Genomic DNA, 19,964 nt, shown 5'->3' on the forward strand with positions numbered 1-19,964 from the left:
ACCCATCTCGAAAGGGTTAATCCCACTATTCAGAAGAGAGTGTAAACTGAAACTTCAATAAAATTATAAAAAGTTTCTGAACTCGAGATGTTGTTACTTGTGGGTGAGTTTTTATTACAGTATTTATTGTATTACTTAAAAACCAATACAAGTTCACTCTGATTAAAAACATTTGCTTTTAACTATGGAGAGCTTGCGAGGAAAGCAGGAAATTTAACATGATTGTGAAATTGTAAATGTATGTTTTGTGACATGTTTCAGAGCTCCACAGTTCCGAGGTTTTCAGCAGCACGATAGCCACGAACTGCTTCGTCACCTCTTAGATGGAGTTAGAACAGAAGAAGTCAGGGTAAGTTACAAAGTGGATTAGCTCAGTGAAAGAAACTAGCTGTGTAGGTATAGGCTGTTTAATTCATTTAAAAATAAGAACAATTTCTATTTGTATAAATCCATTTGTATCCTCCTTATAAGCAGTATAAAGTCACATTATGGGAAACATGGTTTTCCCTGATTTTTTTCAGTGTCTAGAAAGAGTACTTTCTTGTGTATTAAGCTTAGAGACAGTTGTTGTTCATTTACTGTTGAAATTTGACTTTTTTTTATAAACATAAAGATATATTGCAAAACATATAATTACAGACTACTTAATTGACACTACATTTTTTTTGTAATATTGACTGTGTCATGACATAAAAGACTATTTAGTGTAGATATTATTAATTTACTTATCTTGTGAGTTAATATTTCATGACTGTTTAGTGTTTTTTTTATAAGAAGAGAGTTAAAAGCAGATGATTGTTGGAAGTTGTGTTTATAATTCATTGATGTTGAGACTGTCGAATATTGCATGCAATATATTGACGTCAAGAATATAGAGATTTCTAGACGGCAGATAGATGATTAAGTGATAAACATATAAATAGTGTGAGATAAGCAGAAACAGAACACAGACAGAGCGGACGAGAAAGTAAAGTTGCAGGAAGTAGAAATTCTGCTGAGAAAAGTTAAATGTAAAGTTAACTGCTGTAGGACTGAAAGGATTTCAATGGATGTAAACAAAAGGCGGATGTAAATATACTTTAGTAGACATTTTGTACAACAACATATTAAAAGCTTATCAGTTTTTTAATGATATAACGATAGATTGTAGAATAACATTGTAATTTTATTTATAGATAGTATTAAGTATGGTAAAGTTTATCCAGAACTAAACTAAAGTAACAACCGTATGCAAGTTACAGTGTTAATTTATCTCTTTATCGAATATATATGCTGTACTTAATGAAGGCTTAACTAATGTTAGGCCTAAAACAAGTGAACTTATAATTGCAATAAACATACTGATTTCACTGCAAATCGTTTGCTGGTCTCTTCTAATATACCCATCATATGCATAAAATCCAAGTATAAAGACAAATTACCATATTAAGGATATTTCAAAACTTTCCGTATGATTTTTGCAACTCAAATTCTTATTTTTTTTTGGTAAATTTGATAAAGCTAAATTTTTGATAACTAAGTCAGTGATTCTTTTGTAGGATCCTGATCTTTCAGACAGTTTTGTTTCTTAATTTTAGAGGCAGAAGGATGGTATTTTAAGATACTTTGGACTTAGTAAAAAAATTAATCCAAAAGAAGTTGATGAAGAGATGAAGAAAAAAATCAAAGGTTTGTAGTAAATTTTTCATAAACTTTCTAATGCTGCCCGTTTGTCAGAACAGTGTATAATTATTGTCAAATGTAAAGAAACAAAATAATTTTTCAAGAAAATGGCATAACTTAGGTTTGTGTTGTATATGCTGAGTTGCATTTTTTCAAGTACAAGTAAGATCGGAATCTCTGTCACAGGATATTTATATTTTTCGGTGTGTCCAGTCAGGTTTGTAAACAAAAACATACTTCCAAGCAGTCAACATTTTGATGTTTCTAAACAAGAATTGTGTAATGAAAATACAATAGTGTGTCTGTGTATTAAATCTAAAACCATAATTATATACTTTTTTTTTAATTACACAATTTTCTGAAAGTAAAAAAAAAAAAGTATTATCTGGAAAGTCATGATGCAGACCTAAAGTTCTACCCATCTCAATGTCTGCAGATTTGAATATCAGAGACTTATTATTAGTGCAGTAATCCTTAGATGTGCTGAATGCTCGTAGCTATGCATTATCTTTGAATGTTGATTAAATTTCCCGGTTCAGCTAAATAGTAGGTATTAATCTTTGAATGACGATTTAATTTCACGGTTCCGCTAAATAGTAGGTATTAATCTTTGAATGACGATTTAATTTCGTGTTTCAGCCAAGTAGTAAGTAATGTAATAATGCTTGCCTTTGGCAGGTTGTTTTTTACGGGGTGGAGTTGCTAGCCCCGCACCCAACCCTCCTCCTTTCTCATCCTGGACTTGGGGTCAGGCAAAGGCAGAGGTTGGCATGTTTGGTGTGACGGGGAATCGAACCCGCAACCCTCAGATTACGAGTCGAGCGCCCTAACCACCTGCCTATGCCGGGCCTGCTTACTGTTGTTAGGAGATAAATATTATTTACAGAGCTTGTCGTGTGCCAAATTATGTTGAAAATGATTTATTTTTATTAGATACATTCACACTTGCATTCTGCTTTGTCAAGCTAAACTTTGGTATAGCATGATTAACTCCTTTCTAATGCTAAGCCTTTTCTGTACATATCATAACATTTTACTTAGTTACATTTAAAATTTAATTAACCCTATCGCCACGGATATCCTTTACTGCACATGACACAAAGTTTTAGTATCTTACACTCAAAATTTTAGTTTATGATATACCAATTAGAATAGCATAAAATCTTAGCTAATAATCCATATTTTAATAGTATACAAGTTTTAAGTTATTAATTCTACAAGGCAATATAAAAAATCCTGAATTTCCACTAGTGTGACGCACGAGAAATATTTTGTCTTAGCATGTCATCATCCCTTGAAAATGTACAAACTTAAACATAAATCACTCTATAGAATCGTTATTACTCAGACAAACCATAATTTTTATAGTCTTCAATTTTATTTGGTTACAGAGCAGTCGATTAGAAAAATCAGACCCTCCTGCCACACCCACCTGTCACATCCTCTTTCATAATTCATTGATGGTTCACTCTTATGTTTCATTATATATTACCTATAACTAATAGAAAGTCAAGGTTTTCATCTATCAAAGAACATATTGTATAACATTGTATTCTGAAGAGAATATTGTCAATTTCACTCAGAGTACAAGATTCGTTCCCATGAGAAAGTTAACGACTAGCTTGGATGAATTTATAACAGCTCTTGTTGCATAGTTAGAAAGCCAGGAAATTTTTGAGACGTAAGTGAATTTCTCTACTTTTTACATGTTATTAATCTATATTCTTTGGTGTATTATTTAATTAAATAAATATTATTAAGTGCCTTACTATCTATAGTATAAAAAATTAGAGTTAACTCTCTTTGAAACCCGACAGCAAGAAAAAGATAAGGTAAGTATTTTATTTCTTGTTTTTCTTATTTATTCTTTATTTATTATTGTAAAAGTAACTAAAATCTAAAAATACAGATCTTTTTTAAGTTATTTAAGACTAGATGAGGTAAAATATGTAGTAATAATAATAATATAATACAAATGGTTCACGAGGCACGCATGCGAGCAGCTCTTGGGTAATGTAATTTGATAGCGTAACGTGAGCTGCACGTTCCTCGAGTGATTTACAATTTATAATGGCGTGGATAGTAGTTAGACACAGTTCAAAGGGCAATAAAATTTAATTATAAATAGATGTATAACGTTACACACTTAGAGCTACTTAGGATAAACAAATGTAGTTTCATGTTACAATTTGAAGTCATTCTAGAAAAAAAAAGATTAAGTTAGGTTTTATTTAAATTTTTTTTTTTTTTAGTGGTACGAGGTCGGTAGAATTGACCAATCCCATTTTGAGATAGGGTAGAGAAAGTAACAGATTAACTATAAGGTTTTAGGGATTACACAAAGGAAATTTGAGATGAGGAAAAGTATTTTTAATTTTAACATAAAAATTACTTTGCACACGGACTATTCAAAACAAATACTCAATATATATTTGTGGACCAATCTTTATTTTATGAAAAATAATTCACTAAGAAATATGAGTTTTTGTATATTAAAGACTGCCAAAATTTGTGAAGATATACCCACTATATTAAGAGCTATAGGTATTAAATCTATAAAGAATTTAAATGAGTTCAAAAAGGTCACGTGGTCGGTCAAATTGACCGAGCCCATATTGAAAGTGTTAAGCTATTTTATGATCAACATTTGTCAGTGAAATCAGCCTTAAATTTTACATTATAGTTCTTAGCATTGTTGCTGCTTTATCCTTGCTATTTTTTAATTATTTCTCACCTAGTAATACATTAATTGTTGCATTGTATTTAGGTTTTAATTTTATATGTTACTTAATTATGTATTATTTATGTTTTAAGATTCACATTTGAAAGGTTTAATAATAATTTTTTATATAATTCAACACCTGCTCGGTTCATAAGGGATAGCATAATACCCGAACACCACATTTTACCAAGTCTAAAGTTTCTCTGCCCACTATACAGTAATGTTGACTGGGTATGCCCAATGAAGCGTTGCGATGAATAACAATGCTAAAGGAGTGGAGAGGATAATTAATTACATGTGAAAATGTAAAGACATGCAAAAAAAGATGTTTTAAGATTATTTCACGAATTATTTAAAGGCATGTACATTTTTCCTAGGTCTTAATTTTAAACAATTCATTGTAATATACTCTAGACTATATAGTATAAGTTGATGGTAATAGCTACAGTTAATAATATCATAGAGAGAGCGAAAAAAAAGTAATTATAAAAATATTATTTTTTTTTGTACATCTAGGTGAAAATTGTTTGTGTGTGTGTGTTAGCAAAATATTTCAATATTACGTGTTTTATGCTGTAATTGTTATATGTTGTACTTCTTTTGTTCTCATCACAGTTTTTGGACGACAGGCTTCACATACGCTGGTGGACATGATATTTGGTGGTCAGTTGCTTAGTACTGTGTTATGTGAGGAGTGCCACATGGTAAATATTACTTGGTGCTATTATACAGTGTAAGCTAAGCATCTAAACTCGGGTGAACGTAGTTTTTCCGGTAATTTTGATTTACATTTAATTTCTAGAGCTCTAACAACCTTGGTTAACTCGTTTTTAAAGCCACAACTAGCCAAATGTAACATTTAATTTAACTTCAAAAATCCATAAAACAACAGAAATTTTTAAGAGATCGATCTTCTGAAAATATTGATCAGTTGTACAGCAATAACCTAGCAATATTTATATTTATATGTAATAAGACAGAAGGAACAAAGATATTTTTTATTGTTTGTTCAACACATGCTAGAAGCTCTTTGTAACCTTTCAGAGCTTTTGAACTGGTGTATTTAAGTGTTTTACACTCACAAGAAAAAGAAACCTATCATTCTATAGGTATTTGAAGAACTTGTAGCATTTCACCACAATTTAATTCTTCGTATTGTTAGCCGACACTGGGCAGATTGTACATAATTGAATAAATAGAGTTGTTTAAACATTTGTTTAACAACAAGTAAAAGCATGGAATGGTCTATTCTTTCATTGAGGGCATGTCTGTGAACCAGATTAGTTTCGGAGAATTTCACTCCTCATCAGGGTCACTGATTGGTCAGAGTTGCATTAATTATTTCACGTATCAAGAAGCAGTTATAATGGAATCTTTTTTGGTACATTAAAATGTAATCAAAAGTGCTGAGCAGGAAGTGAGTAAAGCAATATTTCACTTGAGGATGATTCTTATTTGGAAGGTTAGAAGCAGGAGTTGCAAAGAAGGAAAAAAAGAATGGATGCCAAAAGGCTTTGTTTGAAATATTGATGCTGTGTCATCATATCTTTCATTGCAGACTTTTAGTACATGCAATTTTATCTCCACAGTTCTATGTTCAACAACGTGTCTCCATCAATTTGGCAAGCATTTATCACTACGATTGAGACGTTAAAGTCCAAGGACGAGTATTCAGATGATATTATGGCTACCTGATATTTATTGCATTTAAATTCTCATTGATTTTCATGCATAACTTGAAAGAAATGTATTGTGAAATTTTATTATTATTAGTTTGGATAATTTTCTAATCAATCTAGCAGTTCTGTATAAAGGATCTTTTCCACTCAATGCTGGATACAGTGATTTTTTTTCCTCTTCCTTACTTCTTCGCTAGTAATAAGTGAACCAATATTCTTACATTTCAAGAAGCAGCTGGATAATGGTAATTATGGTCTATATTAAGATCGATACATCATACACTACTGTGAACAGCTTTGTTATATTGCCCACTCGAGTTGCTTTTGCACCGAATCTCTGTGATTGGCTTTAGTCTTCTTTCCCAGACCTTGAAGAAGAAACCTCAGTAAGCTAAACATGTACATGAGTTATGTGAGCACAGATGAAATGATCTACCAAGCCAACTGGGTACCCAGCAGAATCTTGAACAGGACATACTGGAGGACTCATTTCAGCAAAAACCTGTTAGTGTACACTCTTATGCTTTGCTCTATTTTCAGGGCTAGCAATCCAACTAAATATTCTGAAATGATGTTAAAAATATATGGATGCAACTAAGTAACGTGGTTGACATGGAGAGACAATGCATCAGATCTTCTTAACGAACTGGACATAAAAACTATGATCCTTTTTTTTAACTGGTGGTGTAACCAGCATCTTGTAAAGGAATCTCATCTTTCAGGTTTTGTTACAGAAATGTATTTTGTGGTAAAACTGTGAAAGCTATTGGATGTGTATTTATCAGCATGCTTATTTTGTTTATAGGGAATTATACGGGAATTCGGTACTTTTTGTAACTACTATTGCCCTCTCTCAAACAAAACCTAGAAGCTAATTCTGCTATTGAACTATACATGCTCTAACCATAAAAGTCCATCATGCTGTAAAGGCTAATTGTCCGTCATGCTGTAAAGGCTAATTGTCCGTCATGCTGTAAAGGCTAAATGTCCGTCATGCTGTAAAGGCTAAAGGTGGGTGACGTGAGAAAAGATTGAAGCAGGTGATGCAGCTTTGGACTTTCTGTGGTTTTCTGAAGAATGGATTGCTGACATTTGTTTTCTTTTCATTCCTTGATTTGCTCATCTGACATACAGACCTTATGTGACATATGTTCTTTGTATGCTATGCATTGTATTTTAATCTTGATCCATAAGTTAATTTGAAAACAGCATTGTACTAGATGTATATCAAGTGAAAATATGTATTAAACTAATATAGCATTAAAATTTTCTATTTTATTGGGAACTTGAAGTTTTTAGAGGGATTTGCTTTAGCACCTTCAAAAAATTTTGGATGGGAGTCCTGGACCCACAGAGGGAAATAGCTATGAAGTTCTTTTTACATGGAACTGTTAGTAAGATTTAGGTTGGGAGTCCTGGACCCACAGAGGGAAATAGCCATAAAGTTCTGTTTATGTGGAGTCATCAGTAAGATTAAGGTTGGGAGTCCTGGACCCACAATGGGAAATAACCATAATGTTATTTTTTTGTGGAATCGTCAATAAGATTTAGGTTGGGAGTCCTGGGTCGACAATGAGAAATAGCTGTAATGTTCTTTTTTTGTGGAATCATCAGTAAAATTAAGGTTGAGAGTCCTGGACCCACAATGGGAAATAGCTGTAATGTTATTTTTTTGTGGAATCATCAATAAGGTTTAGGTTGAGAGTCCTGGACCCACTATGGGAAATAACCATAATGTTATTTTTTTGTGGAATCATCAGTAAGATTTAGGTAGAAAGTCCTGGATCCACAGTGGGAAATAGATATATTGTTCTTTTTTGTGGAATCATCAATAAGATTTAGGTTGGGAGTGCTGGGTCCACAGTGAGAAATAGCCATAATGTTTAGTTTGTATGGAATCATCAATAAGGTTTAGGTAGAAAGTCCTGGATCCACAGTGAGAAATAGCCGTAATGTTCTTTTTTTTGTGGAATCATCAATAAAGTTTAGGTAGAAAGTCCTGGATCCACAGTGGGAAATAGCCATAATGTTCTTTTTTTGTGGAATCATCAATAAGGTTTAGGTAGAAAGTCGTGGATCCACAGTGGGAAATAGCCGTAATGTTCTGTTTGTTTGTAATCTTCATTGATATTTATATTCCATAATCCATTTTATTTACATAGAAGGGGATTTTTTTTTACCCAAAATATCAGTCCACCATCCGTTAACAAACTGTTTTTACCTTTTCATATCTTTTGTAAGAGTCTCTCTATAGTTTATATTAGTTTTATTACAGTTTGGACAACTATTATAACATGTTAGAATATAACCTGCACATTTGCTTGTTAATCAAAAGTTTACATGAAAAATGTATTCTTTGATTTAAATAATATGTCTACTGCTTTGAATTTTTGTTTCATTGCGAGATTTTAAATAATTTTTAATGTCTATATATATATGTTTAACTTGGTGTTTTGGTAATGTGAAATATTAAGCCTAATATAGTATATAGATATAGTTAAGAAATTACCTGGGTACGGGAGTAGTTTAAGTAGAGAAAACATTTTTAAAGGAAGTTTGACAAATTAGTGTCAAAATAAGAGAAATATGAAGTGTAAAACACATCACTTTTGTTCATAGGGATAAATACTATGAAGTAAATAACTTAACAGCAGGATAGTGTTTAATGGTAAAGTGGTTTTCACTGCTGTATTATAAGTGGTTTTGACTTGTGTTCATAGTTTAATATAATGTTAATATTTTTATTTTAGTCATCTCAAGTATTTGAACAGTTTATGGACCTCTCCCTGCCCGTATCCGAAGAAAAGGTAGATCCTTGTCTAATTCTAATGATAATTTGTTAGCTATTTAGAAACTTCAGATTTAACAAATGGAATGGTTTGTAAAAAAAATTTTCAAGGAAAATTGTATTAGATTTCAGAAGCTTGGTTATCAGAATAATAGGCACATTTTAAAAAAGTTTTCAAATTTCTAGTTCTGTGTGCGTGAAAAACACAAGTTGAATACTTGTAAGTTTCTTGTGAAGGTAGGTACTAACTTTGGAAGTTTTTATAGTACCTCGTTCTTTCTTCATTGAAGGTAAGTGTTTTTGTACTCATCAAACCAGTTTTGCTATATCATGTTATGATCTTCATTGGTAGAAAATCTGAAGAGTAGAAGACATTTCTTTAATAAACTTTGCGATACAACGGTACAAGCCAGATATGACTAAGAATTTTAAAAATTCATAGAAATGGATACAAATATTAAATTGTTTAGCTAGTGACACATCTGGTGTTCCATTTTCACCATCCATTACTACGAAAAATAAGGAATTTCTGTGTATAATGTGGTATCTTGGAATTTTTTTTCTCTCGTACTTTTAGTTGATATTCTCAGTCAGTCCACTCAACTTCTCTTTATCTTATGTTTATGTATGTTAGTATGTGCTTGTATATATGTACATAGAAACACCAAAAGATGTATTAAGATGTTCATAATACAAGAACAACTTGTTCATTCATGAACATTCAGTCTTCAGCGGCTGGCATGGCCAGGTGGTTAGGGTGCTTGATTCGCAATATGTGGGTTCGAATTCACGTCACCAAACAAGCTTGCCCTTTCAGCTGTGGGAGCGTTATAATGTGACAATCAGTCCCACATTTCATTGGTAAATGAGAAGCCCAAGAGGAGATGGCGGTGGGTGGTGATGACTAGCTGCCTTCCCTCTAGTCTTACACTGCTATATTAGGGACGGCTAGCGCAGATAGCCCTCGTGTAGCTTTGCCAAAATTCATAACAAACAAACAAACAATGTTCAGCTTGTTTAAATTCACTCCGAGTTAAAAAGATTCAATTTATGATTTAATTCTTTTTGTCCCTACCAATAAAGGGCATAGTATAGCTTCATGGTTCATAAAAAATGTGGCTTCTGGTGAATGTATTAAGCCATTACTTTAGTGTAAAGCATTTCATTATTGTTATAATTCCATCTGATTTATTGTTTAGTTTTTTGTTAGGTTATAACATTAAAGTTTTTTTACATTACTGAAAGAATTGCAATAAGCTTTACTTTTTAGTGGAAGAAGAAATATTTCGTAATTTACAAACTCAGTTACAAAAGTGAAACTTCATAAAACTTGGATCTTATTGCAGCCTACTCGACCAGGCTTACAGAGGAAAAATGTGGTGCAGGAACCTATAGTAGAATGCTCAGCACAGAACCAACAGCCTGTCAGTAATTTCAGCAAGTATCAAGAGAAGAAGATCAAAAAACAAGCAAAGAAAGAAGCAAGGGTATGAAGGTTTTATCTAGTTCAAAATTAAACACTACTTTTCTGATTTCTATCTTAATTACCTTTATCTGTAATGATCTATAATTGAGTGTCAAGTTAACTTCCATTTTACGGGTACTCCATTATGAGATTACTTGGTTCGACAGATACTAACAATATATTATCGTCAAAGTTTTACATTAATAATCTAATTTTCAGTAAGATCCAGGTTAGCTACCAAAAACTATAGAAAAACATTTTGGAATAAAGTGTAAATTATTGAAATTTTTTAAAGAGCAACAGGTTGTAGTACTCTTCTGACAGTCATTAAAACGAGGTTCTTCTGTTGTACAAAGTTTGGACTTAGTATTCTCAGTAGATAAGAGACAATCGTAGACATTTTATATCTGAAGCAGGCTGTTTTATGAAGAATTGGATTCATAAAAATTATATGTAAATTTGCTAAAAATGAAGTTTTTTTATCCATAACAAAAAATGTAACGAAACCTGACAGTATAGAAGATTGATTGTAGATACAAGTACGTATTGTTGTGCATTTGAGGAAACCGTTGACTAGAACCATCTAATTGTTGCCAAGCTATTTTTAGTTAGAGGAATATCTTGAATTATGAGCTTTTGTGTTGATATTTGACATTATATTAGTAATTGTAGTTTGTTTGCATTGAATTTTCTTCACAAGTTCAAATACTAATGTAACTTTTCCAGTTTAGCACGTGTTTAAGACCTGTGACAAAATCGAACAGTGATCCTTCTTAAGTTTAAGTTATCCAAGATTGTGTTGTTGTTTTTTAACCAGCAATTTTCAATGTAATCTTTCAATTTTCTACTCGCTGTCTGTGTGTTTTTGTTAGAAAAAAGCTAAAGCAGTACGAGCAGCGGCTACCACACTGACGGTCTACCCTCCCTCCAAATCTGAGGGCAGTACTACTAATGTAGCTTCTGTGGATGAGACTGGATCTGAAAATGGAGATTGTGCTGGTAAGTGCTTATGTGATGTTATTTCAGTGAGTCACAGAGACAACTGATTTTGAAAACTTGATGTGTTAACTTGCATCATCAAAGACATGTTTCCGTTAAAATATTAATACTCTTAATTGTAAGACTATTTTGTATTTTGGTTAACATGCCTTAATACGTGCAAGATGAAACAGTAGCAAGAGAACTCGGTAGACGTTAGTTGGTAAAAAGAGAATTTTTATCTGCTCTTCAGTTTTTTAAAATGAAAGGACATGGGTTTATCTTTATATAGTTCAAGGTATGTGGGTTGACTTTTTAAGTTGGAGGTCTTCCATTCGACCATTAGTTTTGTGACTAAACATGCAAGGAATTAGCCTGGTAAGTCAAAATAAGTTTGTAGAAATTCTTAATATTTAGCAGAGTCAATAATAAGAATTCAGGATATGTCTGGAAATATTTTAGGCTTACTGATGCATATTATTCTAAATAAAAAAAGTTCACAAAAAATATTCACAACCTACCAATAAATAGACACCCCTTATAATATATATCAGTATATATCCGTGCGTTTGTATATGTGGGTATAGTTCACAGAACACAAACAGCCACACCAGGAGCAAGAGGTAATTTGGTCATTAAATTGTAGTATAAACTCTAAGGATTATTAATTACAGAAGGACTTAATATTATTTTTCTGTTTTCTAAGGTCTATACATCATAATCTAAAAGATCTAAGTAGTTCCTCCATTTCAAATATTTTGTAAACCTAAATGTTTCTTAGTAGTGTGTAAACTCTAAAAAATCCTCAGAAAATGCTGAGTGGCGAATTAGGCTTTTATTGAATTTGAAATCACTTAATAAAAATATAATTATAATTACAAGTTGGATGTTATGTTAAATTTTACTTATTATACAGCTGCTAAACTTGTTTAAATTGATCATAGCAGGAGAAGTTCAGGAAGTAGTTTAATGTAAGCGAAGCTGGAAAGAATTATTATAATTTTCTCTTGGAATTGCAAGGAAGGTGGTAAAAAAAAAAAACTTATGCTAGTTTCCTACAGGTCAGGGGGGGGAAAGTCATGTTTGTCTCTTGTGTAAAACTTACTACACTAGGTTGTTTTGTATCAGTACAAGGTTTACATAACTTCTGTTTTAAGGTGTTTTTTTTCTGAGATATTCAGTACAACTTCAAATATTGAATTTGGTTAGGAATACCTTAAAATTTTTTTTTTTTTGTCGGATATACAGAGCGTAATATTTATGGTTACAACATTTCACCAGGCTAATCTGCTGAAGTTTTGTAACGGATGTTATGCTCTGTATGTCCGACAAAAACAAGTTTTACGTAACAGGGTACTTATTTTAATTATTCAGTTACGAACACTGCCAGCCATAAGTTGTAAGGGGTTAAACTGATATTTGTTTCTCGCAACTGACTTTTAATTCTATTTTTAACCCCCCCTGTTTTGTTGTGAGTTTGAATCTCTCATAAATCAATTGCACAAGAAGGTGTATTTTGAAATGCTACTAAACATTTGTTCCAAACAGATAATACTGATGCAGATGTTGAAGATAATGATGAGAGTGAGGCCATGTACAGCAAGTCACAACAGTCATCACCATCAGCTAAGAAGATCAGAAACAAAGAGAATAACCAGACTTTCAACCAGGAAGAAAAAAACAGTGAACTACTTTCACCAAACGTTAAAAACATTAAAGTATTGCAGAGTGTGATAAATAACGAAACGGGTGAAAACGAATGTTTGAATTCTTCATTTCGAAACAAAAATCAAAATAAATCTCCCTGTCAAGAAAGTACCGATAAACAAGAAAGCTTAAACAGTTTAGAGTCAGTTACTCAAGAGCACATGGAGGAATTGTGCTCAAGCGTGTCGAACATGAGAATTAGAAGAAAAAGTGAGAGCAAAGACAGTTTGTTTGACCCTCCAGAATTAAAGGAATTCAACGGAGCAGTTGATGACCCAACATCTCCGATAGTTGATAACTCCCAGGATTATCGTCATGGGAGCACAGATTCTGGAATAAGTAATGGAGAAAGAGTGGAGAATGGAGGAGAAAATAATGAAAAGGCCAAAGAAATTCCTTCTAACAAAATAAAACAGGAATGGATTACAAAATCTCTAACCACTCTGGCACCAAGGTATCACCCTGCTTCACATGAATGTTCAGTGATGTCATGTCTGAACCAGTTCACAGCTCCTGAACTCTTGACTGGTAACAACAAGTTTGGCTGTGACAACTGTACCAGGCTAAAGAATGAAGCTTCTGGAGAGAGTATGTATCATTTCATTACGTTGTACAGTTTGTGAATTGTAAAGATAGTTTTGGCTTTCAAACCAAAAAGATTTTGTATGATTCTTGAAAGCTTTCAATTATTGTGTATTCTTAATCTTATATTGTAATTTTAAACAACAAGCAAGATGAGCATGAATTAAAAATTTTTTTTTATGTAGAAAAACGTAAGAGTTGAATATATTTCAGAAAGTTGTGTACTAGTTTTTAATAACCTTATGCTCTTGGCATAGTCAATCTGAGCATCTCTGGACCTTTTACAGAGTTACATTCAAGCTAATTAAGATACTTTATTATCAGTGTCTGTTTACTCTTTCCATATATGGTTAATTGATGTGACTGACCTTGTAACAACAAAGTAACCATCAGTTTCCATACTATAACTTTTAATGCGATATGTATATATTCACAAAATTTAGCAAGCTTTCAGTAAACATTACAAATATTTTGTACACAAAAAAAATCATATTTTTAATTAAGTATTTTTACTAAAGATTTCTCCATGAGTATATAGAGTTAAAATGTTGACTGTTCCGACTACAAATTGATTTTTATGTGGAGATTAAACATAGTTTTCTTCATCCGAAAAATTTAAAATATCATTTGTGTAGCTTCAAAAAACCTCCTAAATAAATATCAAACATTTTTCTCTATTATTTTCTTTACCCCAACTCTATACAAACTTGGTTGATTTGACCAACCTTGTAACCACCATAAAAAATAGAAAAAAAAATTATCTAAGTTTCTCTTTTTTCTTTCTATAAAGACTGCAAATTGTGGTAGAAAACTGCAGTTATTTATGCTAACTAGCTTAAGGCTCTTAGCAGTCTACATCTCTTTCTATTAATTTTATTGTTTTATTGCCATTTGAACCAAGTCCAACTAATAATCCTACCATACAAGTTGTAAATCAATCTGCAAACTCGTAGCTCATGCTACTGTATTGATTGCCATAGCTCACAAGCATACCTCATGAGGAATTCTTCTTATTTTTTCATTATCTCACCTTATCTAACCTAATAAGTTTCTAATTTTTCCATTTGATATTGTTTTTTGTAATGATGGTATCAGTATGCTTAAATCATTTTTATTTACTTAAATAATGCACATAAGAACACAGCTGCTTGGTCTGAATACCATGAGATAAACTTACAAACTGAAGATGAAATTAATGTTATTCGGTAGTTTAAAACTTTGCCTTGGTATTGGTTATAAATGGTATAATATAAAACATCAGAGATATTTATTGGCAATTTGTGAAAGAGATGATATGGCTGGTAGGTGTGGAGTGGGTTTGATTTTCTAGTGTATGACTCCATAAACAAACAAGATAGAATGCTAGAAAAATTAGACTTTGCCTTAGTAATATTTCTGTAATAATGAGTAATTTACATTCAATTCTGTTCTTCAGAGAGGGGTGGTAAATAAATTAGAGAAGAGGGGAAGACCTAGAGAACAAATGTCACAATTCTTATACTAGGGGGAGATTAAGTATTTTTTCAAATATTTCCTAATAAAATTAAGAACTCAAAACCTTTGTAATATTAACATTTTATTTATTAAATATGTTTTGATATCGAATTTATTCATATACATTGATAATAAAGTAGTTTAATTAAGTTTTGAATGTAACTCTGTAAAATGTCATGACATATGCACTTTGTCCTAACCATAGCGTGAGGGTTAATAAACCTGGCGTTAAAATGTAGCTTATTATTTATTTATATTTATATCATCTAAGTTTTAATTTCTTAATTTACAAAGAAAATATTTAAATAAATCCTTAATTCTTCACCTCTGTGTCATATGATGCATCTCCCCCTTTCATTTTTTATTTTTACATTTTCTGTCTTCCCTTATATGTGTTTCAGAGTGCCTAACAAAATAGAAACAAACTCTAGATAATGGCAGGTCAGAATATACAATTAGATCCTCCCGTCTTCTTTGTTGTTAAACTCCTCCCATTTATTTTAGTGTTAAAGGAATACATTACCATGTGTCCTCATTTGATAGACATGTTTATAACCAATACATGGATTTTTCTTTCCTGTAGGGTTTTTTGTTTATTTTTTAAACCTATTTATAGATTAGTTAGAGAGCCAGTAAATTATAGTAGTTTTGGGACACTATTTCAGTGCATGGTATATATTTTTTGTGTTCTAAGAACAAGAATAATGAAAATTAATCTTTCGAAGGGAAAGGGGAAAAAAGATATTGTTCATTATGTTTCATATTTTTTATTTCACCGTACAGTGATGATAAAAATGAAAGCAAAAGTTTTACAGAAAAGCAAATATTCATTTAGAAGACTAGACGTTATGCAAACGAAACGTAAAATCTCTAAGATTAAAAAAGTATTTTTATTCTTAACATGAAAAACTACCTTGCACTCGGTAAAGACTTTGGAAATTCACAGACAAGTCTTTAGTAAAACTATTAAAAATTCTGATTTCTTGTGTACAACGGAACTGTAACGTTTACCAAAAGTGAGCATAAATTTTTTGAATATCAATATAGTTTATTTGTATTTGCAGTAAATGTTACTGTGTGTGGATACGGGGTCAGTCCAATGAACCAGTGCTATTCACATGGGGATAATGTTATCATTTTTGTAAAAATTACACTTTATTTTGATTAACTAAACGTGAAGGTTTATAATCATAATAAGACCATGCATTTGTAACAAAAGATTCTTTTTCAGAGCTAAAGTGGTTGTAAGTACCATTAACAATAGGAATATCTATTTCACAAACCAGTACATTCTAATAATTAAGAGGTTTTGTAATCTGTTAATTTATGGTAATTAATCCTAGTTTACAGCATTATCATTGTAATTTATTTAGTTATCTTTAGTGACTTTAGTTTCAACCAGCTTAGATAGCTTACTGTTGATTTGTTTAGTTATCTTTAGTGACTTTAGTTTCAACCAGCTTAGATAGCTTACTTTTGATTTGTTTAGTTATCTTTAGTGACTTTAGTTTCAACCAGCTTAGATAGCTTACTTTTGATTTGTTTAGTTATCTTTAGTGACTTTAGTTTCAACCAGCTTAGATAGCTTACTTTTGATTTGTTTAGTTATCTTTAGCGACTTTAGTTTCAACCAGCTTAGATAGCTTACTTTTGATTTGTTTAGTTATCAACTAGAAGGGTACTCAGTAGAGCGCATACCACTGCCATGCAGCATTAATTATATTCAGCTCTTAAAATATACGAAAATGTGTCTATATGTCCATCATTATTAACTGACATGGACCACTTTTGACAGGACAATGAGGAATAACATTCTACATATGTCCACCAAATTTCATCAAAATCCAATCATTTTTGACTGTGTTATAGAGCTAAAATGGTGTGAAAAATTAGTCCTATGTTAATGGATTGGGATGTTTTGAATTTCTATGACCTTGACCCTCCAAAAACTAATCACTTCTAAGTTGGGTCATAGTCCAAATGTATACCAACATTCGACCAAATCCATCAGCCGTTTTCAAGAAATGCTTTTAATGTACCACAGGATAGTATTGAAACTTCTTGTGTTCAGTTTTGAAAGATATTACATCCAGTAGTCACTGAACATATTTCCAGAAATGTGCATCTCATTTTATGATGACTGTTCCCACCATGTGGTACACAAAAGAACTTCATCCTATATGGCTGTAAGTGTATGTGTAACTTATGTCGGTCATGTTACATTTCCAATAGGATAGTGATTGATCACATGTGATTCACTGAATTTAGAATTACCCTAAGGGCAGTGAAAACCTGTCCTTTTTAACCCTCAAAGTTAAGCAGCCTTTGGAGAGAGAGAGGGGGGGTCATTAATTATACATCTTTGGATCACATTATTTACTATAAAAAGGACTGAAATATCTCGTTGAGGAAGCCATAACCTCACATATGATGCAGTGCATGCAAAATAAGTATCACATTGCTTCAAACATAAATTCACAATTCACTTTCTCACTGCTTATCCCAGAATTTGTACTTTGGCTGCTCTCTGAAAAATTTCATCTTATTAAAATTACTTAGTTTCTCGTCATCGTTAGTAGCCTGTCCTATAATACAAGTCTAATTACTAATTAGTTACTTTTTTTTTTAATTTCGAGATACTCATTATTAGCTAGTGTTTCGACTGCTAAACTACTGTCATGTTCATGGAAGTCCCGAGAAAGACTTTTTCTGTGGTGTATTCAGCTGCGATTCCATCTGGGGGGTCTCCCTGATAGAGGGTAGTATGTTACCCACTTGCATGGGATGTCTTGTAACAAGAGGATAACACTTCAACCTCTGTCAAGAAGACCCAGGATCGAATACTGTCTACTACTAAAAGTTCTTCTGAGAAATTCCTGAAGATGGTAGTAAGCTAGCAGCCAAAATATGGGATAAAAACTAGTTAGTAATTAGGGACTACTAACCACAACAAAGATTGATCTATAATCATCACAATCTTACTGTAAATTCAGAACTCTGGAAGCATGGAATTGGTAAAACTTCACATAATTGGCAAAATTGTGGAACTGAGTTTGAGTTTGCTTTCGTCAAATAAGATTTAGATGAGACCAAATGGTATTATAAAATCATGGCTACATGTTTTAAGTGTTATATCATACAAATGATGTCTGATTTTTATGTTGACTGGTGAAGATTGTTTATTTGTGCTCTTCACGATCCTCTTTCTTCTTTTATTTTTAATATTTATTAAAAGTGTAACTTGAAATTTTTTTCATTTCTGATCTTAACTCCTTAGTAACTGGATATCTGTTTCTTTATGTAGACACGAAGATGGTCTACAGCAATGCAAGCAAACAACTGTTAATCTTCAGTCCTCCAGCTGTTCTTACCCTTCATTTAAAACGCTTTCAGCAGGTGAGAGGAGGGGTTTGTTTTACAAAGTAAAGTGGTACTAGTTAAATAGAGATATTTACACTGCAAGACCAGTTTACTGAGTATTATCTAACTTACTTAGTTTTCTATATCTTAATACCATCAAACTGTCATAATGTATTTGGAAACCAAACTCCAATGTCCTTAAAGCAATTTGTTAAATTACCTTGCTGCATCATTGCCAAACCGAGTTAGTGCCATTCTGGAGGCTTCTGTTAGCCTAATGCCATATTTAACCATTTTGAACCTGAGTTTTAATTTTCTTGTCCATTCTCTCCTGTATATTTGTGTGGCTGTTTTACATTTCTTAGTTCTTGGTCTGTAACAGTTTGAATATATTTTAGTTATATTATTTTAACCAATATAAACTAAAATTCATGTTAATTGGAATAAAACAGTTCCTCACAATTGCTATATTCTCACTGATTGAGATTTAGCTATTAGTTTTTAAACATGCTTTTAAAACAACATATTTATTGAATTTGTGATGCTTTTGTAAAATATTGTAACATAGCCTGTTAAGCTTCCCTATGTAATGTGCACTTGACATTTATAATACAGTGATTTTTTAAAAATATTTTCCTAAGATTCTTTTTCTCTTTTATTCTCATGACATTTATATCTAGGTCACAAGAGCTAAGTTCAACCTCAAGGAGGAAAATTCATTAACTCTTTTTTTAGAAATAATTTAAAAATTGAAAATAGTTCAAAAGCCTAAGTGTGTGTGATAATGTGATTACAGTCAGTGGAATTCCAAATTTCTACACTCATGATGATCATTTTGTTTGTAGGCTGGCATATCTTTGAGAAAAGTTAATCGTTCTGTAGAGTTTCCGCTTCTCCTTGATCTGGCTCCTTTCTGCAGCTCAGTGTCATTGGTAAGTTCCTATTGTTCGGTTTTAAACACCTAACAGTCGTCACTTATTTCAGTTAGACTGAAAGAATGGAAAAAAATCAAGAAAATCATTCTGTTTTTTTTTGGTTCGTACTTTACGGTATGTAGGCATGCCATGTGTTTTCTAGCTTCATTTTCTAATGTGTAAGTTTCAGAATTTTTCATTTACTCTGAATCTCTGCAGTTTTCAAATAACACGTGGTCTAGAAAACCATTGACTTCATTTTAGCTGCTTTTATTCCTTTGTTTGTCTCTTGAAATAATATCTGTTTCATTGGTAAAGCAGATGATACCAAGAGGTTACAGTCATATGGTTAACACTAGTCAGTATGGGGAAATCTAACATTTCCCATTAACTCTTCCGACACGGGGTTGGTCAATTTGACCGAGTCACGTGACCTTCTGTATTCATTTAAAGTTGACATAAATTTAATACTTATAACTCTCTATATATTGGGTATATCTTCATAAAATTTGGCAGTCTTTCAGTTAATATTACAGGTCTTTCACATACAAAAAGTTTTGTCCATGAATATATTGAGTATTTGTTTTGAATAGTACGTGTGCAAAGTAATTTT

The 19,964-nt window shown here is 32.0% G+C and overlaps 1 protein-coding gene across 2 annotated transcripts in view; it reads left to right on the forward strand.

The window, feature by feature from the left end:
• LOC106473637 (ubiquitin carboxyl-terminal hydrolase 16-like) overlaps positions 1-19,964 on the forward strand; it is a 30,833-nt gene that overhangs the window by 5,688 nt on the left and 5,181 nt on the right. For both annotated transcript variants that reach the window (XM_013934319.2, XM_022402038.1), the window contains exons 4-12: positions 262-349; positions 1,578-1,668; positions 5,000-5,088; positions 8,814-8,870; positions 10,198-10,338; positions 11,189-11,315; positions 12,843-13,589; positions 18,382-18,473; positions 19,283-19,369. In XM_013934319.2, coding sequence (XP_013789773.2) covers positions 262-349; positions 1,578-1,668; positions 5,000-5,088; positions 8,814-8,870; positions 10,198-10,338; positions 11,189-11,315; positions 12,843-13,589; positions 18,382-18,473; positions 19,283-19,369 — 1,519 coding nt within the window. The remainder of the gene's footprint in view (positions 1-261; positions 350-1,577; positions 1,669-4,999; positions 5,089-8,813; positions 8,871-10,197; positions 10,339-11,188; positions 11,316-12,842; positions 13,590-18,381; positions 18,474-19,282; positions 19,370-19,964) is intronic.

The sequence above is a fragment of the Limulus polyphemus genome, unplaced genomic scaffold, assembly GCF_000517525.1.
Source record: "Limulus polyphemus unplaced genomic scaffold, Limulus_polyphemus-2.1.2 Scaffold6356, whole genome shotgun sequence".
Taxonomy (NCBI): Eukaryota; Metazoa; Arthropoda; class Merostomata; order Xiphosura; family Limulidae; genus Limulus; species Limulus polyphemus.